Source organism: Rhinatrema bivittatum, chromosome 5 (assembly GCF_901001135.1).
Source record: "Rhinatrema bivittatum chromosome 5, aRhiBiv1.1, whole genome shotgun sequence".
Lineage (NCBI taxonomy): Eukaryota > Metazoa > Chordata > Amphibia > Gymnophiona > Rhinatrematidae > Rhinatrema > Rhinatrema bivittatum.
Window position 1 is genome coordinate 215,085,281 of NC_042619.1, and position 25,084 is coordinate 215,110,364.

Consider the following 25,084-nt stretch of genomic DNA (forward strand, 5'->3'; position numbering starts at 1 on the left):
GCGAAATCAGAATGTGTAAGGTAAGATGTAAGGACGACAGAGCAGTTTGCTGAGTAGGAACCCTCATCAACCAATCGTCTAGATAGAGGTAGACGTGAACATCTTGAGTCCTGAGGAAGGCTGCAACTACTACGAGACATTTTATGAAGACTCGTGGTGCAGACGCGAGGCCGAATGGAAGCACTCGGTACTGATAGTGCTTGGGGCCTACCAGAAATCTCAGGTATTTGTGATGAGAATGAGTTATCGCAATATGAGTGAATGTGTCCTGAAGGTCTAGAGAGCAGAACCAGTCTCCTCTTTGTAGAAGAGGAAGAAGAGAACCCAAGGTTACTATTCTGAACTTTTCTCGATGAAGGTACTTGTTGAGGGCACGTAGATCCAGAATTGGATGAACGCCTCCCGATTTTTTGGGGATTAGGAAGTACCGGGAATAGAACCCTAGGCCGTGCTGAGAGTAGGGTACTGGTTCCATTGCCTTGGACTGGAGAAGGAGGGAGATCTCCTGTTCCAGAAGGATGGAGTGATCGGATGTTCTCCACGTCGGTAGAGGTGGGGAGTCTGGTGGGATGGAGAGAAAGTTGAGATGATAACTTTGAGCGATTAGCGATAGGACCGACTGGTCTGAGGTGATTGAGTGCCACCCTGTTGTTGAAATGGCACAATCGACCTCCCACGGGTATGTGAAGCAGTGGAAGCTGGCTGCTGCTCTCTATGCAGGAGTCAAAAACCGGAAGCAGGGCCAGGCTGAGGAGCTGCTTGCGGCTTTTGTTTTCGTATCTGACGAGACTGGGTTTTTTGAAATGGTCTCGTAGAGCGAGTTCTAGCTGGTGGTGGGTAGGATTTCTTCGGACGGAAGAAGGACTTCTTAGTGTCTTTTCAGAAAGGCTGTTTTGAGGAGTACTCAGAAGGCATCAGAGAGCTGTCTCAGGGTCTCATGATGGTCCTTGAGTTCCACCACTGTTCGTTGAATCTGCTCGCCAAACAGATTGTCTCCTACACAGGGCAGGTCGGATAATCTGTCCTGCACTTCAGGGCGAAGGTCCGAAGACTTGAGCCAGGCCCATCTTCTTGCCGAGATAGCAGCTGCAGATACCCTTGTAGCAGTGTCAAAGATATCGTAAGATGATCTTATCTCATGCTTGCCTGCCTCAAAACCCTTGTTTACTAGGGTTTGGAGCTGATTTTGAAATTGCTGAGGCAGGAAGTCTGTCAAGTCTTGTATCTGCTTAAATAAGACCCTGTTGTATTGGGTCATATAGAGCTAATAAGAGGCGATTCAGGAGATGAGCATTGAGCCCTGGAAGACCCGGCGCCCAATGGCATCTAGGAATTTTTGCTCCTTGCCTGGGGGAAAAGAAGGGTGGGGTTTTGATCTCTTTGCCCTCTTTTGGGCAGATTCTACCACCACAGATTGGTGATCCAATTGAGGTTTTTGAAAACCTGGGGCTGACTGTATCAAATAAGTGGTGTCAGCCTTCCTGTTGACTGAAGCAACAGAGCCAGGGTGTTCCCAGTTCTTTTTGAGGAGATTTAGAAGAACTTGGTGAATAGGGATGGAGATTATTTCCTTGGGAGCATCCAGGAATTGTAATGGCTCCATCATTTGATGCCTGTCATCTTATTCGGTCTGTAATTGGAAGAGAACCAATTCAGACATCTCCTTCATAAAATTTATTAAGGAAAGGTCCTCTGGAGGAGAACGCTTTCTGCTTTCAGTAGGAGAAGGTGGTGAAGGCAGGTCATTGGTATCTGGTGAAGAATCATCAGTCCAGGTATCGCAGGGATCAACACCTGCCCCTCTAGGAGCCCGAGGGGGACGGGACGGTGGAATCCCTGAAGGTCCTGGTCTAGGCTCCGAAGGAATCAAAGGAATAATTGGAGGCACCGATGAAGACATCGAAAGCACCGGTGCAGGCATCGAGGGCATCGGTGAATGGATCGGTGGCGCTGGACGCATCGGCATCAATGGCTGAGGCATTGGTAGGACTCCCGATGGAGGGATGCGGAACAGTGTTTCTCCTCCTGATGACAAGGTAAGTGGAGAGGACACTGGAGCTATCGGTGACCCGGGATCCATCGGTGGAAAAGCGGCAATGAGCGCTTAAATCCTCAAGAGCAGTGGTGCCAACGCTGCCGGAACCGGGTCAGTGGTCAGTTCCACGATTGGTACCAGTGCCGGAGGAACTTGGAGTTGATGCATCGCCTTGTCGATGGCCTCCTGAACCAGCCGGTCCAGTTCTTATCAGAGTCCTGGAGCAAGCATCCCTGGCTCCGGAACAGAAGAAGGAGGCAGAGACATAGCCGGAGGGACCCCTGTTAAAGGCGGAGTCAGGCTCCCAATCCCCTTTCGGGTAAGGGTTGCCTTGGTGACTCGGTCGCCGAAAAGGTCAGTGCCTTTTCTGGACAGGGTTTCTTTGACAGCGGCTCAGACGATGGCGAGGTCGATGATTTTGCTCCCTCGATGGTTCGAGACTTCCGATGTCGGTGGCAATGTTTCTCTCTACGATCCTCTCGGTCCTGAGGGGGAGTAGAGGTGGTTGAAGGCCGAGAAGTCGTCGATGCCAGACAGTCACCGGTCGGTGGTCGATACTGGTGCGAAGTTGACGGTGCTGGTTCTGATGACGTCGACTCAATAGATGGCGTCGGGGTTTGAGTACGGAAGAGAAGTTCCATCTTCTCCATTCTGGCCTTGCGACCTTTTGGTGTCATTAAGGCACATTTGGTGCAGGTCAGGACATCATGCTCACATCCAAGACACAGTACACAGACTCTATGAGGGTCTGTTATGGACATGGTGCGATTGCAGTCCGGGCACCGACAGAACCCAGACGCCATGGCCATAAAAAATTTGGGCCGCGGTACGGACGATGGCCAGTCGGCCGCGAGGGCCAAACTTGACGGGAATCGACTGAAAACAGGTAGAAAACTTACCGGAGTACCTCGGCTTGAAAAAAATTGAAGGAGGGAGCCCTGTGGGGTAAGAAATGTTGTAGTAATTCCATGAGGAAAATTCCTGTCAGGAATCTCTGTGGAGCTCCTTAACCGCGTGGCTACTGCTGCACGGCAAAAAGAAGACTGAAGAGGGACTCCTGCTGGCAGCAGGGTTAGTGCCATGCTGGGCATGCCCAGTAGGTGCCAGTCAAAGTTCTAGAAACTTCGACAAAAGTGTTCCGTGACTGGGCTCCATCCTGTGATGTCACCCATATGTAAGGACTACCACCCTGCTTGTCCTGTGAGAAAGTGAAGACTAAACTGCTATCAGACAGCATGCCTCACTGATAGCAAGGTGCTTGGACATGCTCATCCCCGGTGCTTAGCTCTCCCGAATTTTGGCTCTAGGCAGCCTCCTATGCACACACCAATGCCACCTGGGGGAACACACACCCCTCCAGGATGTGTGCAAATACATGCTCAAGACTATATCATGGTTGCCCCTGGTAGAAGACCTCTACCAGAACCAGAGACAACTCCTCTGTACAAGTGCCTCTCTGCACCTCCGCAGGACAGGCAACTGCTGGCAATAGCTGAGGAGGGGCTTCCCCTGACTCTTCCGCTGAGGCTGCTAGGGAATAAAAAATGGCTGCCTTTTCCATGCTGATGGGGAAAGCCTCAGTGCTAGACTCCATCACCCATGAAGCTTGTTCTATCGCTGCGGCCATGCTCGGTGCAGACCCCTGTATGGAATATCGCTTTTGCTACACACACGCTGTTCCTTCCTGCATCCACGGCATCAACAGCATCTCAATGGCAAGCAGGGGAACAGTCCTCCAGCACCACAGAGCCAACATCCTGTTTCCTCCACAGGCACAGAAGCTGCTGAAAAACCCCAACGCTGAGCTCGAGATGCTAAGGTAGCTCCCCCCGGAAACCCGCTGCTGCACAGATTCCTCTAACTAGTTCCTTGTTGTTTTTTTTTATTCTGAGAACAAAGATACATAGAAACAAATACTTTCCTTTAGTACAGAGGTTCCTGTTCCAGGAGCACAGGCTGTATGGCAGATCAGAAAAGAGCCAGATCACTGGTTATATCCATCTCCTTTTGCCAAACTTTAGCGACCCAGCCCAGGTCAAACAGTATAAAAGGGATACTTCCCTGCTCCACTGGGCTTGCAGTGCAGAAATGCCAGTTTCCTCTGCTGTCAAGGGATCTGGACCTTCAGATGTCCAACCCACGGACCTCTGGACTGAGCTATCAAGAAGGGTCACCAACCCCCTTGCTTGTCCACCTCAAACCAGGGGGGATGGCCCCACAGGAGCTCACAACCCCCTGGGAGGATCCAGAAATTTTGTCTTTTAATCTTTTTTTTTTCTCTCTCTCCAGACTGGTTTTATACCATATACCATCTGCTGCAGACAGAGAAATACTAAGGGACTGCAGGTGGCACATTGGGTTATGTACAGTATCAGTGAAACTTTCTCTGTCTCTGTCTGCTGGTAGGGAGGCAATCCCAGGAATCTGGACTGATCTGGTTATGTACAGGGGAAACTGAATTTTTATGTAAATCCAGGAAATCTAAGAATGCTAAAGAAATACGTTACAATCTGGATGATAAGAAAACATTCAGTTTTTGTTTGGACAGAAATGAACCATATCACAGAACAGATCGAGTATTCATTATATCTGCCTTTAGTTAGAAGGAATTACCAGCCTTTAAATTTTCCATTTACTGGAAGCTTAAGTACTGCATCTCAGAACCTTTACAAGGCCATAAAGATGACTCCACCAAAGATGGTCAGAGAGCTCTTGACCATAGCCATATCTATCTAATTTGTAGAAAAGAAGGGGGCATTGTGGAGATCTAAAAGGTTGCAACTTGGTATATAAGCACAAAACAAGTGGAAAGCAGGTTCAGACCAAAGGTCCATGAAGCCCAGCATCCCACCTCAAACAGTGGCCAATCTAGTTACACTGAATTAACCAGTAAATCCTAATGAGGAGATGCTTTCCCAGTTTGTCACATCTTCTGTAAGAATCTATTAACCTATCCAAATCTTTTTGAAACCCATCAATATGAGCCTTGACCACACCCTCTATCAAAACTTTTCCACAACTAAATTATGTTGTGCTCAAAGTTGTTTTCACTCTGCTACCAGTTAGTTTTATGCATATAATGACACAGCACTATAGGCCCAATAAATTCTCTCTCTCTGACACAGCATTCGGAAAGCACAGTTGCTTACCTGTAACAGATGTTCTCCTAGGGCAGCAGGATGTTAGTCTTCACTTGTAGGTGACATCATCCGATGGAGCCTGGCAAGGAAAACTTTTGTCAAAGTTTCTAGAAATTTTGACCAGCAGACTGAGGATGCCCAACTGATACTATCTGCGTGTCCATGCGAGGTCCCCCTTCAGTCCCGTAACATAGCAAAAATACGAGTGAAAAAATAAAACAAACCAACGGTGAACCCAACTCCGTGGGGAGGCAGGCAGGATTCCTGAGGACTAACATCCTGCTGTCTTAGGAGAACACCTGTTACAAGTAAGCAACTGCGCTTTCTCCTAGGACAAGCAGGATGGTAGTCCTCACCTGTGGGTGAGTATAAAGCTCCAGACAGCCCCTCACAGAGAGACCAACAGCGGCCGAACAAGGTGCCAACGGGCACAACACAACTGCGGCGCTGTAGGTAAACAAGGGGTGGTCTGGTTCCCACAAGAAGCACAAGCAGAGAGAGTTGGGTTCAAGTCTAGAACAGATTACGCAGGACGGACTGACCAAAGGCACTGTCCTGACGTCCATCCCTATCTAGGCAATGAGTCGCAAACGTGTGAAGAGAACTCCAGGTTACAGCTCGGTGAATTTTAACAATGGGGTCTGCATGCAAATGAGCCGACGATGTTGCCATAGCCCGCACAGAGTAAGCCTTTACTCTGCCGTCAAGCTGAAGGCCTGCCTGTGCATAACAGAAGGCAATGTAATCAGCCAGTGAGTTGGACAAGGTCTGTTTACCCACTGCCACCCCCAACCTGTTGGAGTCAAAGGACACGAAGAGCTGGGTGAATTGCCTGTGGCTTGCCGTGCAATACAGGTAGAACGCCAAAGCCCTCTTACAGTCCAGGGTGTGAAGCGCCCGTTCCCTGGGTGAGAATGAGGCCTCAGAAAAAAGGTGAGCAGAACAATGGACTGATTGAGATGAAAATTGGTCACAAGCTTGGGCAGGAACTCGGGGTGTGTACGCAGGACCACATGATCATGGACAAACTTCGTGTACAGAGCGTATGTGACCAAAGCCTGAAGCTCACTGACTCTACGAGCTGAAGTGATCGCCACCAGGAATATGACTTTCCAGGTGAGGAACTTCAGGTCGCAGGACTGCAGCGGCTTGAAAGAAGGCCACATGAGTTTTCCCTGGACAACGTAGAGGTCCCAGGACACAACCGGAGGCCAAAGAAGGGGCTTCAGCTGGAGGCGACCCCGCATGAAACAGCCCACTAAGGGTTGGACTGAAACAGGCATGCCAGTGACACCCTAATGATACGCGCTGACAGCACTGAGGTGCACCCTGACGGAACTGGTCTGGAGCCCAGACTCAGACATGTGTCACAGATAGCTGGGGGAGGGGGCATGAGAAAGGGTCCAGTCTATGACCCCTGCACCAAATGGAAGAACGTTTCCATTTTGAGCTGTAGGACTTCTGGTTGAAGGTTTTCGGGACTTCACCACGACTGGGCAACACAGTCCAAAAGCTGCAACGGCTGGAGGACTACATGCTCAACATCCAAGCCACAAGGGCCAGTGCCCGGAGGTTCAGATAGCGCAGGGTGCCCTGATTCTGCGATATAAGATCAGGCTCCATCCCCAGCCAGATGGGCACTTACACCAACAGGTGGGAACCAAGACTGCTGAGGCCAAGAAGGCGCCATGAGTATCATCGTCCCCCTGTCCTGCTGAAGTTTTGACAGAATCTTCGAGAGGAGCGGTAGTGGAGGGTACGCATACAGGAAGCCCTGCCCCCAGTGAAGGAGAAGGCATTGCAGGCCAGATGGTCTTTCCCCGGTACTAGGGAGCAGAATCTGTTCACCTTGAGGTTGAGAGGGGAAGTGAATAGGTCCACATCTGGTGTACCCCATCTGTGGAACAGATCAGCCGCCACCGCTTGATTAAGAGATCACTTGTGGCTGAAAGGACCGGCTGAGGTGGTCCGCCAACACATTGAGATGACTTGGCAGGTAGGTCACCCGCAGATTCATCCCTCGCGAGAGAGTCCAATACCAGACCTGTACCGCTTTTTGGCAGAGGAGGGTCGAGCCTGTGCCGCCCTGTTTGTTGATGTACCACATCGCGACCTGGTTGTCCATCTGGATCAGAACTGCCTTGGACGACAACTGATCTCTGAACGCCTACAAGGCATACCGTATTGCCCGAAGCTTCAGAAAGTTTATCTGACAGTGGGCTTTGGCGGCAGTCCAGAGGCCTTGCGTGCGGAGGCCGTCCATGTGGGCCCCCCCATCTCTGGGGGGAAGCATCCGTGGTAAGAGTCACCTGGGGCAGAGCGGGCTGGAAGGGGAGTCCTCGTTCCAGGTTGGGAAGATCTTCCCACCAGGCCAGCGATATTCTCAGAGGGTCTGTAACAGTGACTGGAGCCTCTAGATCCTAAGATGCTTGCCGCCACTGGGAGCACAAGGCCCACTGGGGACTCCTCATGCGGAGGTGGGCTAACAGAGTTACATGGACAGAGGCCACCATATGGCCCAATAGGCGGAGCAGAAGGCAGGCTGGCACCCTCCGGCTTTTACGGACGAGGGTAGACAGCGAGGTGAGGGCCTTCGCCCAGTCCCGGGACAGAAAAGCTTTTGCTTGTGCAGTGTCCAGCCTTGTGCCGATGAAGTCCAGCTGAGGGGATGAACAAAGGTGCGACTTGGGGAAGTTTATGATGAACCCCACAGTCTGCAGCATCTGTACCATCAAGGCTAGAGCTTGCAAGGCTCCAGAGTGAGAGTCACTCTTGACCAGCCAGTCCTCCAGGTATGGAATCACAGGGACTGAGCGATGCCCTGAGGTAGGCGGTCACCACTGCTAAGCATTTGGTGAAGACGCGGGAGGCTGTTGCCAGCCCAAAGGGTAGCACTTTGTACTAGTAATCTGCAGTCCCCACCACGAAGCAGAGGTACTTCCAGTGGCTAGGGACAATCGCAATGTGCGTGTATGCCTCCTTGAGATCAAGGGAGCAAAGCCAATCTCCTCTTCGTAGGAGTGGGATCAGCGTGCCCAGACAGAGCATCTTCAATTTTTCTCTTATGAGAAACTTGTTCAACGCCCTGAGGTTGAGAATGGGGCGCAAGCCGCCATTCCTCTTCGGAATGAGGAAATACCTCGAATAGAACCCTTGGCCCTGTTGAAAGTGAGGGATCGGTTCCACCGTGCCTGCTGCAAGGATGGCAGAGAGTCCCGTTTGAAGGATGACCAACTGGGTTGATGAGCCCCATGATGGACATGGTGGAGAGATCTCTGGGAGCTGACTGAAGTGCAGACGGTACCCCTGGCGAACGATGAAGAGGACCCAGCGGTCTGATGTTATGTCCTTTCGTGGATTGCAAACTGGCTAAAAGACAGGAAACAGAGAGTAGGATTAAATGGGCAATTTTCTCAGTGGAAGGGAGTGGACAGTGGAGTGCCTCAGGGATCTGTATTGGGACCCTTACTGTTCAATATATTTATAAATGATCTGGAAAGAAATACGACGAGTGAGATAATCAAATTTGCAGATGACACAAAATTGTTCAGAGTAGTTAAATCACAAGCAGATTGTGATAAATTGCAGGAAGACCTTGTGAGACTGGAAAATTGGGCATCCAAATGGCAGATGAAATTTAATGTGGATAAGTGCAAGGTGATGCATATAGGGAAAAATAACCCATGCTATAATTACACGATGTTGGGTTCCATTTTAGGTGCTACAACCCAAGAAAGAGATCTAGGTGTCATAGTGGATAACACATTGAAATCGTCGGTTCAGTGTGCTGCGGCAGTCAAAAAAGCAAACAGAATATTGGGAATTATTAGAAAAGGAATGATGAATAAAACAGAAAATGTCATAATGCCTCTGTATCGCTCCATGGTGAGACCGCACCTTGAATACTGTGTACAATTCTGGTCGCCGCATCTCAAAAAAGATATAATTGCGATGGAGAAGGTACAGAGAAGGGCTACCAAAATGATAAGGGGAATGGAACAACTCCCCTATGAGGAAAGACTAAAGAGGTTAGGACTTTTCAGCTTGGAGAAGAGACGACTGAGGGGGGATATGATAGAGGTGTTTAAAATCATGAGAGGTCTAGAACGGGTAGATGTGAATCGGTTATTTACTCTTTCGGATAGTAGAAAGACTAGGGGACACTCCATGAAGTTAGCATGGGGCACATTTAAAACTAATCGGAGAAAGTTCTTTTTTACTCAACGCACAATTAAACTCTGGAATTTGTTGCCAGAGAATGTGGTTCGTGCAGTTAGTATAGCTGTGTTTAAAAAAGGATTGGATAAGTTCTTGGAGGAGAAGTCCATTACCTGCTATTAAGTTCACTTAGAGAATAGCCACTGCCATTAGCAATGGTTACATGGAATAGACTTAGTTTTTGGGTACTTGCCAGGTTCTTATGGCCTGGATTGGCCACTGTTGGAAACAGGATGCTGGGCTTGATGGACCCTTGGTCTGACCCAGTATGGCATTTTCTTATGTTCTTATGTTCTCTTCCCAGTGGCAGGCGAAGCTGAAGAGCCTGCTGCTGACTAGGGGATCCGATGCCAGGGGTATGGCCAGCTGACTTATGCTCCCTCGCCACCAGTCAAAAGCCCATGGCCGGGGCTTGCTGGGGAGCTGGTTGGCGTTTAGGTGCCTGCTGTTGGCGAGAATGATCCCTGGAACTGGTGTGAGGTGGGTGAGTCCGGGCAGCCGCAGGATAATATTTCCTTTGCCGATAAAAGGGTTTGTGAGAGCCTTGCCTGGAGGATTTCCTGGCTGAGGAAGGCCCTTCCGAAGCACTAGCAGACAGCTGCTGAAGTGTATCATGGTGGTCCTTCAGCTGTGCCACTGCATCCTGGACTTTGTCCCCAAACAGGTTCTCACCTGTATTGGGGGTGGGGTGGGTCAGCAAGCCTGTCCTGGACTTCCAGCTGGAGATCAGAGGGCTGGAACCAAGTCATTTTCCTGGCGTTGATGGTCAGGACAGCCAAATGGGCAGTCATTTCAAAAACATCGTATGTAGAATGCACATCATGTTTACCTACCTCCAGACCCAGTGAAGTGATGGCAGAAAGGGTTTCCTGCTGTTGCTGGGGAAGAACTTCCACAAAATCTTGGACTTGTTTCTAGAGATTGCGGTTGTACTGAGTCATATACAGATGGTAGGTGGCGATGCGGGCAACCAGGATGGCGCCATGAAAGATTTTCCTGCCCAGGGTATCCAGCTCCCTATGTTCGTGTCCCAGAATAGCGGAAGCATGTGTACGGGAGTGCTGGGTCTTTTTTATTTTAAGGCAGGCTCCACTACCACCAACTGGTGGGAAGCTGTCTCCTATTGAATCCCACGGCCTGTTGCACCAGGTAGGTGATATTGGCCTTTCTGTTAACGAAGGAGACCGAAATGGGGTGTGCCCACTTGCGGAGGAGTTCTTTGAAAACCTTGTGGACTGGAACCGCCACGATTTCCTTAGGAGTGTCGAACTGGAGAGCTTCCAGCATCTTATGACACGCATCCTCCTCCATGGGGAGCTGAAAGGGAATGGCTTTGGCCATGGCCCTGACAAACCCCGCAAAGGACAAGTCCTTGGGTGGTGACCGGCACTGCTCCTCTGGAGGGGAGGGCTCCGAAAGGGGGTCAGAGTAGTCCGAGGACAAGTTTGTGGAATCGTCTCCCCAGGGGTCATAGGGTTTCTCATTCTCAATGGGATTGGCATGATGTGGGCGAGTTCTGTGAGGAGCATCAGCCCTGGGCTCCAAAGGCCTCGAGGGCACTGGTGGCATCGATGGCTCCCCCTGAATGGAGGGGATCACCGGCCACGGTAAGCCTTAGGGATCCGGCAAAGGCTATGGGAACCGTGGGCGAGGAAACACGGTACTGGCCATATCCTCTGAGGACCCGATGGGGCAGTGAGCCCTTCAGGCACCAGCTGCAAGGGTAGGATGCCCAGGATGTCCAGACGCTCCAGCAGTGATGCTGACATCGATGGCAGAGGCTCGGGCACCGGGTATGGGGGCCAGTGGCACTGGCAGCTCAACGCTTTGCAGTGCTTTGAGCACCGCCGATTGCACCCTGCGGTCCAACTCCTCCTGGAAGTCTGGGGTGGCCAGGATTGATGGAGGGGGACGAGGCGTCACCGGCTCTTCCTTGGGTTTCCAAGGTGGCACGGTGCCCTGCACCGGTGTCGGTGGGGAATGCCTCGGGCTACCGGGAGCACCAGAGGATGGGGACTTTGATAGCCAGTGCTGCTTCACTGGCAACTCGGAAGCCACCGATGCTACTCCAGAACCGGAAACGTGCGTTGACAGTGACCGGTGGCGATGCTTGCAGGATTGTTTCCAGTGTTTGGCCTGGTCTTTCCCCGGCGCCGAGGAAGCCAATGATCCCAAAGTCCTGGAGAGTGGGGAGATCATTGAGGATCGAACCCCCTCCCCCTGATCCTTGGAGGTACTAGGTGGAGGGACTGCGAGGGGAAATGGATCAGAGCCTGTTGCTAATTTATTGTTTACTGTAAACCGAGGTGATGTATATTTTTACGTGCCGCGGTATATAAGAATCACTAAATAAATAAATAAATAAATCAGATGGCTCCCCGTGATCTTTAGGCGAAGAGACCGATGTAGGTGTAGAGGACTTAGGGGTCCCAAAAGGTTTCTCCATTTTATTATGGCATGCTTGACGCCCTTTGGGTGTCATCTGGTCGCACAGACGGCACCCCTGGACATTGTGCAAGGCCCCCAGGCAGAGGATGTAAATCTTGTGCAGATCTGTGATGGACATGGTCCACAGGCAATTGGGGCACTGACAAAAACCAGTCAACGCCATGAAAAACACCCGGCTTGCAGTCAATAACTGGTGGAGAGTCGGGAATCGACTGCAAGTTTGGAAAAAATGGCCGAAAAAGGACCTACCGTACCAAGGGGGACTCGACAAGGATTTGAAAAACAACTGGAGGTATCGAGGAAAAACTTGAAAAGGGTTGGAGCTCCACAGACCGCGAGGCAACTGCACCACAGAAAAAGAAGAGACTGAAGAGGGACCTATTGTGCACGCGCAGATAGTAGCAGGCTGGCCATGCTCAGTTTTTGCTGGTCAAAGCTTCTAGAAACTTTGAGAAAAGTTTTCCGTGCCCGGCTCCATCGGATGATGTCACCCACATGTGAAGACTACCATCCTGTACAAGCTGTTTTGTTTCTTCTTCCCTTAAGCCACAGCTTTGGTATGTCTCTTATATTCAGTTGTACAAAGAGACAATATAATGGTCATTTTTACTTACCTTTATCAATTTCATTTGTATTACTTCCCCATGTCAGACTGGAAAAACCCAGAATCATCTTTATCTTCCAAATGTTTTCAGGGGACTATGTGGTTAGAATACTTTGTTTATAGTTTGCATTTTTCCAAGTATAAAGCTATGGAAGTTCTCTTCTGGGAGAAGAACTGCTAGGTGACCTGATCTAAAGGTGAGCATTGCAAATTTTGGCCTGGATTTATCAAAATGCGGTAAGTATCGCATGCGATAGCAAAAGGGGCGTGGTTTATGCAAATATTCATTTTATCGCAATTTGCGCTAATTACCTATGTGAAGAGCTAAGTTAGTGCAAATTGCGATAACATTATCATACTTTGCGATAGGAGCCAGACCTGAGAGAGAGAGAGAGAGACTGGCCATAATGTCATCTCGCTAGATAGGTATTTGTATCCCTATGGTAGGCCCACCTAGTAACTCGAGGTGAGGGTTAGGGGCCCCTTTGACATTCAATGTTAGATGTACGAACAGAACAGTGGTCTCTTGTGAACATTTGATGACCCTCGGAGTGAGGAAACTCATTCTAAGATGAGATTTATACAATGTTCTCTCCACCTAGCTTGATGTTACCCAGGTAGAGAGTCCATCAAGCTAGGTTGAGAGAACATTGCACAAATATCATCTTGGAGTGAGTTTCCTCACTCCGAGGGTCATCAAATGTTCACAAGAGACCACTATTCTGTTCGTACATCTAACATTGAATGTCAAAGTGGTCCCTAACCCCCTACACTGATACCTAACCCTCACCTCGAGTTACTAGGTGGGCAAATAGGCCTTGCGGGAGACATCGCGCAAGGCTATAAAACCTTACCGCCCGGTCACGGCAGCTATCGCACAGCCTAATGCAATTCAAAAAGGTGTTGTTAAAATCGGCATTAAGTCTGTGCGTTAGCTCTTCGCAGCCAGGCAAACCCAGCCCACTCTCCGCCCCTAACTCCTCCTATTTTCCATGTTTGCATCGCACCATACGATATGATGCTATCGCATGCGTTAAACATGTTTTCACATGCGGTAAGGGCCTATCGCATGCGTTAATGGGCTTTTCGCATGCGCTAAGCCCTTAACGCATGCAAAAAAGCCTTAGCGCATTTTGATAAATGACCCCCTTTGTGAGAAATGAGTACTGGGTTGGTCTTCACCTTGACTGAAAACAATGAGGATATTGCCCATGTCTTGATTTGTGTCAAAAACGAGCATAACCAGAATTGATAGGGCCAAACAAAATTCCCATTTCACTAGCAACAACTGAAGTTTCATTTAAATATGGCAATGTCATAAATCATACTCTGTACATTAATCTAAAGGTCCATTTAAAAAAACCTTCAAAAAATAACTGAAAACCTGGTTGTTCACCAAACCTACGCAAACTCACATCATCAACCGCACTGCCAGACACCATTGCACACCAGCAACAAGAAACTACAGGCCATCCCATGAACAATGACATTTCTACGTCCTCTCGAAATTCTAAGACATAACTATCCTAAATAGCATATTTAACTGCATATTAACTATATGTCCAACCTGAAAGCCTGTTTCACTAACTGACCTGTTTGACTCATCACGCTTACTTTCCTACCCAACCACCTCACCCTGTAACCCCACCCTACTTGTATTAGCACATGTTATACCAACTAACCACAACTTATCACAAATTTGTAAACTGATTTGACGACTAGACACTGTAATTTGCTTTAACTGACACACTTACCAATTTCTGTAAACCGTTCTGATGGCAAAACCGAATGACGGTATACCAAACACGACAAATAAATAAATAAATACATAAATAGACTATGTATGAAATATATAAATTCTAATTGACACTATAAACATTCTATGGACAGTGTGGGTGGCACATTCTTCCCACAAAGATGCGCACAAAGCAAACACGGTTGAAGATCTCTGGGAGAAGATTTCCGCCTCTATTTCTAAGTGTTACTTTATTTTTTAGGTGTCAGGATCATCAATGTATATATTTCATAGAACTTGGAACACATTTTCAACTATAAGGCCTCCATTGTTTTCTCCAAAAATTCCTTACCTCATTGTCTTGCTTTTCATCCCCAGACATGTCATCATCTACATCACTGCCTGTGCCTTCAATTGCTAAAATGCCATTCCTGATAGCAGGAATCATGTATAACTGCTGGATCACAGAATTCATGTAACAGGTGGCGCCAGCATTTTTCAGCCCTACAAAACCTTTAGGTGGCCGTGGTCCAACAGGTGGCAGATATTCCCATTCTGTAAGTGCTTCACCACCTTAAAAAATAAAAAAAAAATGGTTGCGTAGTTAATGTTTGCCAGAGATAGTTTTATTATATTACCATTTAAGCCAGACACAATAAGGCCATTAGAAAAATGTTTTAGTTTTTTTAAAAAACGATTCCAGTAATACAGGATATGTCCTTGATGATAAAACAAGGAACTGCTGAAATGTGTTTGCAAATTACAAGGACTTTCCTTCTATTGCCTATGTCAAGAAGTTATTAAACAGTTATTAAATAAATAAATAAATAAATCTATGAATACTTAAGACCTTTTTCCAATGTCAGGATAGGACATCCAATTTTATAAAACCACTATGTACTAAGCTGTTGACAAAATATACTTAATCATATATATGATACAGAATATTTTGACATTCCACTTTTTTTCAATACATGACTCTAGAAAAGAAGGTACTGGTTAAATTGGACATGCCTTAACTGATAAAGTATCAAAATTGGGGGAAAAGATGTGTGTGATGCTAAATAACCACCCCCTGGTTTTTATTTTTAATTGCCAGGACCCCTGCGCTGATTTTTCCTGCATGTTGATATTTTCAGTGCATTAGGAACTGCCTTAGGTATTGGAACTTACAGTACCAATCGCTTTTGCATGAAACTCTCAGGCATGATACTTTTTAAGTATGGCACCAATTGTTTATGCGCTGATACTTTGGCATGGTGCTTAACTGGCGATGCTGCAGATTCATGCTTTCTCTTTCTTCCAGTGACATAAGAGGATGAACTTGTGTGCGCATTTTTTAAACACTCTGACCTTTTGGATGGGGGTCTCAAAGAACTTTCTTTCAGAGAATCAGATGACGACTCATACTTAAGTTTTCTCCTCATATTTAACAGCTCACAGCTATATTTTGTCGCAAGGAATATAATTGTGCTTGTACCTTTGCTAATTCTGCTATATCTTTTTTGAGATATGGTGACCAGAGTATGGTGACCAGAGTGGTCAAAGGTTTTGTCAGCTGGGATTCAATGCCAAGAAATACAGAGACATGCATCATGGGAGTAGAAATCCAAAGGAGCTATTATGGGATGGGTGGGTGAAAGACAGCTGTGCATGGACCAGGAAAAATCCTTGGAGGGATAGTATCAGCTGATCTGAAAGCAGCAAAGCAATGTGAAAATGTGGTGACTAAGGCCAGAAGAATGCTTTGCTGCCTCGAAAGATGCATAATCAGCAGGAAAAAGGAGGTGATATTGCCTCTACATAGGTCATTGTGAGTCCTCAACTGGAGTACAGTGTTCAATTTTGGAGACCATATCTTACAAAAGGATATAAGAACATAAGATATGCCATACTGGATCAGACCAAGGGTCCATCAAGCCCAGTATCCAGTTTCCAACAATGGCCAATCCAAGTCACAAGTACCTGGCAAATACCCAAACATTAGATAGATCACAAGCTACTACTGTTTATTAATTACCATCGTAGCAGTTTATGGATTTATCCTCTAGGAACTTATCCAAACCGTTTTTAAACCCATTTACACTAACTGCTGTAATCACATCCTCTGGCAATGAATTCCAGAGCTTAACTATGCACCTAGTGAAAAAGAATTTCTTCGATTTGTTTTAAATGAGCTACTTGCTAACTTCATGGAGTGCCCCCTGGTCCTTCTATTATCTGAGAGAGTAAATAACCAATTTACATTAACTAGTTTAAGTTCTTTTATGATTTTGTAGACTTCTATCATATTCCCCCCTCAGTAATCTTCTCCAAACTGAATAGCCCTAACTTCTTTAGCTTTTCCTCATAAGGCAGCTGTTCCATGCCCCTTATTTTGGATGCCTTTCTCTGCACTTTCTCCAGTGCAGTTATATCCTTTTTGAGATGTGGTGATTAGAACTGCACACAGTATTCAAGGTGCGGTCTCACCATGGAGCAATACAGAAGCATTATGACATCCTCCGTTTTATTTTTCATTCCCTACTTGCTTCTTCAAGGTCCCTTGTTCTTTGTGGGAGCTCCTCCATATTCTTCGTCCTTCTTCATGATCTCTCAATGGTCTCAGTGTCTTCAGCTTGTTCCAGCGTCCTGATGTTCTAGTTCTCGTCTTGTTGTTCCGGTCTTCGCTTCCTCACCCTGCCTCCAGGTCCTCTTTGTCCACCCTTCCAGGTGTGCCACTATCGTGGTCCATGATCAGATCACGGGCTGTGTAGGGTGCTTCACAGCACAAGACCTGCCTTCATGTTTGCTGTTAAAGTCTCCAGAAGGCACTATTTGCTGAATCTGTTCACCGAACAGATTATCTCCTATACAGGGCAGGTCAGAGAGCCTGTCTCATACTTCTGGGCGAAGGTCAGAAGACTAGTGTCAGCCTTTCTGTGTACTGGGGCAATGGATCCAGGGTTTTCCCAGTTCTTTCTGAGGAGGTCAAGAAGAACTTGATGAATGGGAATAGAAGTGATCACTCTAGGGGCATCCAGGAATTGGAGAAGCTCCATCATTTGGTGCCTATCATCTTGCTCAGTCTGAAGCTGGAAAGGAACCAATTCTGACATTTCCTTCACAAAATTAATGAAAGAGAGGTCCTCTGGAGGAGAATGCTTTCTACTTTCAGAAGGAGAGGGAGGTGAAGGTAAGTCATCGGTGTCTGTGGAAGTATCATCACCCCAGGTGTCATAAGGATCAGTAGGCTGACCTGTAGGATGAGAAGTGGGTTGGATACCTGAAGGGCCCGGCTGAGGATCTGAGAAAATCGAAGGAATCACCTGGGGCACCGTGGACGCCCTGGGGGGCATCGGTGCCGGCATCGAAGGCGCCGATGTGCGTATCGCTCCCGATGAGTGAATCGGTGGCGAGGGACGACATGGCATCGATGGCTGAGGCAATACCCCCGAAGGAGGAATGTGAAATGGTGTTTCTCCTCCCGATGAAGCTGTCATCGGGGAGCACACCGGGGCCATCGGAGACCCGGGAATTACCGGTGGAAGGGCAGTCATGAGTGCCTCCATCCGGGATAGCAGCGGTGCCAGCGCTGCTGGAATCGGGTCGGTGACCGGTTCCACTCTCTGTGCCGGAGGGACCTGGAGTCATTGCATCGCCTTGTGGATGGCCTCCTGGACCAGTGTCCAGTTCTTCCCGGAGACCTGGAGCAATCAGCTCCGGCTCCGTGACGGAAGAGGGAGGCTGAGGCACAGTCGGAGGGACTACCTTTACAGGCGGAATCGCGACTCCCAAACCCCGATCGGGTGAGGGTGGCCTTGATGCCCGGGTCGCAGGAGTGGTTGGTGCCGTTCCTGTACGGGGCTTCTTCGATGGTGGCTTGGACAGTGGCGAGGTCGATGATTTCGCTTCCCTCGACGGTCCGAGACTTACGATGCCGATGGCAATGTTTCTCCCTTCGATCCCCTCGATCTTGAGGGGGAGAAACGGGAGTCGATGGCCGTGAAGACGTCGATGGCGGGCGGTCACCGGACGGTTGTCGATGATGGTGCAACTTCGATGGTGCCGGTTCCGATGACGTCGATGCGATGGACGGCGTCGGGGTGTGAGCACGGAAAAGGAGTCCCATCTTCTCCATTCTGGCTTTGCGACCTTTTGGTGTCATGAGGGCACATTTGGTGCAAGTCAGGACATCATGCTCACGGCCTAAACACATTACACAGACTCTATGAGGGTCTGTGATAGAAATGATGTGAGTACAGTCCGGGCACCGATGAAAACCCGACGCCATGGCCACAGAAAAAATCGAGCCGCGGTACGGTCGACGGCCAGTAGGCCGTGAGGGCCAAACTCGACGGTAATCGACGAAAAACTGTGAAAAACTTCCCGGAGTACCACGGCCTGAACCCCTGTGGGGCAAAATAATTTGAAATAAGTCCGTGAGGAAAATTCCTGTCAGGAATGTGTTCAGAGCTCCTAAACCTCGAGGCTACTGCTGCGCGGAAAAAAGAAGACTGAAGGGGGACCCCTGCTGGCTGCAGGGTTAGTGCCATGCTGGGCATGCCCAGTAGGGGCCAATCAAAGTTCTGGAAACTTTGACAGAAGTTTTCCATGATTGGGCTCCATCCTGATGATGTCACCCATATGTGAGGACTACCATCCTGCTTGTCCGGTGAGAACTTTTTAATCCTACTCTCTCTGTTTACTGTCTTTTAACCAACTTGCAATCTACATAAGGACATCACCTCCTACCCCATGACATTTTAGTTTTCCTAGAAGCCTCTCATGCGGGACTTTGTCAAACGCCTTTTACAGGATCAAAGCGGTCGAAAGAAAGGCATCCAAAATGGTGTGGGATCTGCATCAAAAGCCTTATGAGATAAGACTCAAGGACCTAAATATGTATACCTTGGAGGTGAGAAGGGACAAGGGGAAACTGATACAGACATTTAAATACTTAAAGGATATAAATGATACATGGGAATCAAGCCTTTTCCAATGGAAGGAAAGCTGTAGAACTAGGGGTCAAAATATGAAGCTCCAAGGGGATAAACTCAGGAAGGTCATTAAATATTTCTTGATGGAAAGGGTGGTGAATGCAAGGAACATGCCCCTGGGTAGAGGTAATTAAAGCAAGAATTGTAATGGAATTCAAAAGAGCTTGGGATAAACACAAAGGATCTGTAGTGTCATCAAAGGCACTAATCTAGGAACTCAAAGCGAGGGAAACACTACAGTTAAAAGCCTCACAGGATCATCAGCCAGCAGAAATGCTATTCAAATAGTCAGTGACAGTGTCAGTAGAAATCCTATTCAAACAGTCAGTGACAGTAGGACATTATAATTTCACCTCCCAAATACAAATGCAATAAAAAAGGGCAAAGTGGATAACAAACGTCAGCTAAATAAGTCACATAGAGCATCCAAGAAAAGCATTAACCTGTACCAGAATAGCTGGAAAGCTATGTGCACAAATGCTCGTAGTTTGGGCAATAAAATCCCAGACCTGCAAGCCCTAATGATAGAGACATACTTGGACATTGTTGCTGTCACGGAAACGTGGTTCACGGATTCACATGATTGGGATACTACCATACCAGGATATAACTTGAGGAAGGACAGAGATAACAAGAAAAGGGGTAGGAGTGGCTCTTTATGTCAAAAACAATATCCAAGCATCCGAGCTGCAGGGAAAATGGGGCAAAGAAGAAGCTTTATGGACAGTCCTAAAAAAAAGATGATGGGGCATCCGTTTTTATTGGCGTGGTTTACAGGCCTCCAAATCAAATAGAAGTGCTAGACAGAGATCTGATTGAAGACATCCAAAAGATGAGTAAGAAGGGTGAAGTGGTGATTGTTGGAGATTTTAATCTACCGGATGTAAACTGGAGAATCCCTTCTGCAGAATCTAACAGTAGTAGAGAGATAGTGGATGCCCTGCCAGTGGCTCTGTTCAAACAAATGGTAATGGAGCCTACAAGGGCGGGAGCTACGCTCGATTTAGTGCTCACTAATAGAGATAATGTCTCTAATGTCCGGGTGGGTGCCCACCTCAGCAACAGTGATCAAACGATATGGTTTCATACCACTAATACATTACGGAGAAGTCACAAAGACCAGGGTTTTGTGTTTCAAAAACATGGACTTTATTGAAATGGGGAAGTACCTGGAGGAAAAACTAGAAGGACGGGACAAAAAAAAGCATTAACAACAGTCAACAACAGTCAACAACCAACTTACAGATCACCTTGACGCTAATAATGTTCTCTACCCAACACAACACGGTTTCAGAATATTCTTCAGCACCGAAACCCTTCTCCTCTCTCTCACCGATACCATCCTCAGAGGACGCGACAAAGGCCAATCATTCCTCCTGATACTCCTCGATATATCAGCCGCCTTTGACACCATCAACCACAGAACCCTCCTCACCAGACTGAAAGAAATTGGTCTACGAGACATTACAATCAAATGGTTCAAGTCCTACCTCTCAAACAGATCTTACATCGTCAAGACAAAAACATCTGAATCTGCCCAAGTACCCCTCACACATGGCATTCCTCAAGGATCATCTCTATCTTCAACCCTCTTCAACATCTACCTCCTCCCCCTCTGCAAATACCTCTCAGACGCAAACCTCACCTACTTCGTTTATGCAGACGACATTCAAATTTTACTCCCCATAAGCAAGTCCATTGAACACACCATGGATAGATGGAGCAAACAACTCAAAATTATCCCACCTGCTATCACAACTATCCCTATGCCTCAACCAAACCAAAACAGAAATCCTTCACATCCACGATGACCGTCCCTCATTTCCCCTCAACATCAGCCCCCCAAACTACTCAGGAAGCCCAAACAACCCAGGGGCCCCAAACATCCCAGGAATCTCACTCACGCTAGCCACAAGAAACCTAGGCGTAACCATCGACAACCAACTCAACCTCAAACGCCACATCTCTAATACAATTAAGGATGGATTCTTCAGGCTACAAACACTGAAAAAACTCAAACCCCTGCTCCAAGCGCACGATTTCTGAACAGTCCTTCAATCAATTATTTTCTCAAGACTCGACTACTGCAACTCCCTCCTTCTTGGCCTCCCTGAAATCCACCTCAAACCCCTCCAAGTTCTACAAAACGCCGCCGCCAGAATCATCACTAACAGCAGAAAATCCTCACATATCACACACACTCTCAAAGAACTCCACTGGCTCCCCATCACACAAAGAATCCAATATAAAACCCTCACCCTCATACACAAAAAACTAAACAACAACGAAATGAACTGGCTAAACACCTCAATACACCCATACCCCACACAAAGAAATCTCAGGTCCTCCAACACTGGACTTCTCTCTGTCCCCAATTGCAAAGCTGCTCACCTCAATGCAACCCGCAAACGAGCCATATCTATAGCAGGTCCCTCCCTGTGGAATTCCCTCCCCCCCCCCTAGCTCAGAAATGAACCCTCATCACAAATCTTCAAAAAACATCTCAAAACATGGCTGTTCATAAAAGCCTTTCCACCAGACACTTAACCCACTCACACGCACCTTACCCTTCCCGAATACATCACACCCCCCCTCCTGACCCCCCCTGACCCACCCATACACCCCTGTTCCCCCCCCCCCGAACCCACATGCCACTGCCAACTCTCCACCAACTATTTTATACTATTTATGTTAAATTACCTTTACCCCCTTCCTCTCCTCAATTATTTAATCCTTCCTGTCACTTAAGTCATATCTGAATGCCTACCATGTTATTGGGAACATTGGTACCATGTTATAATGTAATATAGTTATAATTTACCTTGTTACTGTTACCATGTTATAATGTAATTTAGTTTTAGTTTTAATCTACCATGTTATAATGTAAAATAGGGCGGTCCCCGCCCTATCTCTAAGTTTCCTGTAAACCGATGTGATATTTCGATCGAATGTCGGTATATAAAAATAAATAAATAAATAAATAAATAAATAAAACGAGAGAGGTGGAACAACAGTGGGCCAAACTAAAAGGAGCAATAACTGAAGCGACTAATATACATGTAAGAAAAGTAAAAAAAAAAAAAGCAAGAAAAGAATGAAACCTATCTGGTTCATAAAGGAGGCGGCTGATAAAATAAAAGATAAAAGAACAGCATTTAAGAAATTTTAAAAGATCCCAAAGGGAAGATCACAAGGAAGAATATCTGATAAAAACTGAGGGAGACGAAGAAAGTAATCAAGAAAGCGAAAAGTCAAGCAGAAGAAAGTATTGCCAAAGAGAAAGCGAGGTGATAAAACTTTTTTCAGATACATTAGTGAAAGGAGAAAAGTCCAAAGTGGTATAGTGAAATTGAAAGGTGAAAAGGATCAATGGGTGGAGTCAGATAAAGAAACGGCAGAAATAAACGAATACTTCAGTTTGGTGTTCACTAAAGAAGACCCCGGAGAAGGACCGACGCTAGTTAACAAGAAGCTAGAGGGGAGTGGAATGGATGAAACTCCATTTACAGAAGAGAATGCATGGGAAGAGCTAGGAAAACGGAAAGTGGACAAAGCCATGGGGCCTGATGAGGTTCATCCCAGGATACTGAGGGAACTCAGATGTGCTGACAGCTCCGTTGCGTGACCTGTTCAATAGATCCCTGGAAACGGGAGTGGTGCCTAATGATTGGAGAAGAGGGACGGTGGTCCCTCTTCACAAAAGTGGAAGCAGAGAGGAGGCTGATAACTACAGGCCGGTTAGCCTCACCTCGGTGGTGGGAAAAGTATTAGAGTCGCTGCTGAAGGAAAGAATAGTGAACTATTTACAAGCAGCAGAATTGCTGGACCAGAGGCAGCATGGTTTCACCAAGGGAAGGTCCTGTCAGACGAATCTGATAGACTTTTTTGATTGGGTGACTAAGGAATTGGATCGAGGAAGAGCACTTGATGTCATCTACTTGGAGATAATGTGAATAAAATGAGAAGCTTGGGAGTGAGTGCCAAAGTGGTGGCATGGAGAGCAAACTGGTTGAAGGACAGAAGACAATGTGAGATGGTAAATGGAACTTATTCGGAAGAGATAGCGGTGATGAGTGGAGTGCCGCAAGGGTCAGTGTTGGGACCGGTCCTGTTCAATATCTTTGTGAGCGACATCGCAGATGGGATAGAAGGTAAGGTTTGTCTATTTGCGGATGACACTAAGATCTGCAACAGAGTGGACATGCCGGAAGGAGTGGAGAGAATGAGACGGGATATAAGGAAGCTGGAAGACTGGTTGAAGATATGGCAGCTGAGATTCAATGCCAAGAAGTGCAGAGTCATGCATATGGGGTGTGGAAATCCGAAAGAAATGTATTCGATGGGGGGAGAAGGGCTGATGTGCATGGAGCAGGAGAGACACCTTGGGGTGATAGTGTCTAATGATCTGAAGTCGGCGAAACAATGCGACAAGGCGATAGCTAAAGCCAGAAGAATGCTAGGCTGCATAGAGAGAGGAATAACAAGTAAGAAAAGGGAAGTGATTATCCCCTTGTACAGGTCCTTGGTGAGGCCTCACTTGGAGTACTGTGTTCAGTTCTGGAGACGGTATCTCAGAAGGGACAGAGACAGGATGGAGGCGGTCCAGAGAAGGGCGACCAAAAAGGTGGAGGGTCTTCATCGAATGACTTGTGAGGACAGATTGAAGAATCTAAATATGTATGCCCTGGAGGAAAGGAGTAACAGGGGTGATATGATACAGTCTTTCAGATACTTGAAAGGTTTTAATGATCCAAAGTCAACGACAAACATTTTCTGTTGGAAAAAAATCTGCAGAACCAGGGGTCATGATTTAAAACTCTAGGGAGGAAGACTCAGAACCAATGTCAGGAAGTATTTCTTCACGAAGAGGGTGGTGGATGCCTGGAACGCCCTTCCGGAGGAAGTGGTAAGGACCAAAACTGAAGGATTTCAAAAGGGTGTGGGATAAACACTATGGATCCATAAAGACTAGAGGATGTGAATGAAATGAAGACAAGAGAAATGGGAATGGCTTACGGAATGACGGCTACTACCCTTATTCAATAAACATACACACGGTTAATGCGACTCCAACATTGCTCTATGCTTCAACGGCAAGAGGAAATGTGGGAAAAAGGATCTGCATTCACAAATAAGCGTGGGAGTAGCTTGCTTGTTATGGCGGTTACTACCCCAAACCAAATTAGCCTGATACTTCACTTTCAATGCATATCCAAGCAGATCTCTGCTTCAATGGCAGCGGGGAATGAAGAAAAGAGGATTCATATTCAATCAACCAACAAGGACTGAATTGCACAGGCTGGAAAAACAAATATGCGTGGCAGTAGCTTGCTTGTCATGGCGGTTACTACCCTGAACCAATCAAGCCTGTTACTTCACTTTGAATACATATACAGTGCAGCTCACTGCTTCAACGGCAGGGGGGAATGAAGAAAAGAGGAATTATATTCAGACAGCAACCAACAAGGACTAAATTGCACAGGTTGGGCAAACAAATAAGCGTGGGAGTAGCTTGCTTATTGTGGCGGTTACTACCCCTAAACATTTAGGCTTGATACTTCACATTGATGCAGCTCCAGCACTGCTCTCTACATCAATTGGCGAGGGTGGAAGAAAATTAAAACCAAAAAGTTACCAATAAGGGCCCTGACCTCAGCAGTCAGAGTAACAGATAAGTATGAGATCTGAGAAAAATAGGTGTGGAAGCTTGTTGGGCAGACCGGATGGGCCATTTGGTCTTCTGTCGTCATTTCTATGTTTCTATAAAGGATGGAAATTAAGATAAGGGTAACCTGCATAGAGAAGCAGTTACTACACTTAGAATAAAAAATAAATTAAAGAAATACATAAAGGGGCAGATTTTAAAAGCCATGTGCGCGTAAATCCAGCTGGACTTGCGCGCCAGCGTGCCTATGTTGCATAGGC

At 47.2% G+C, this 25,084-nt stretch overlaps 1 protein-coding gene across 1 annotated transcript in view; it reads right to left on the minus strand.

Annotated features, from left to right (window-relative positions):
• Positions 1-25,084, minus strand: part of USP9X (ubiquitin specific peptidase 9 X-linked) — a 723,495-nt gene that overhangs the window by 199,730 nt on the left and 498,681 nt on the right. Inside the window, 1 exon segment of the mRNA XM_029603145.1 lies at positions 14,533-14,753. Coding sequence (XP_029459005.1) covers positions 14,533-14,753 — 221 coding nt within the window.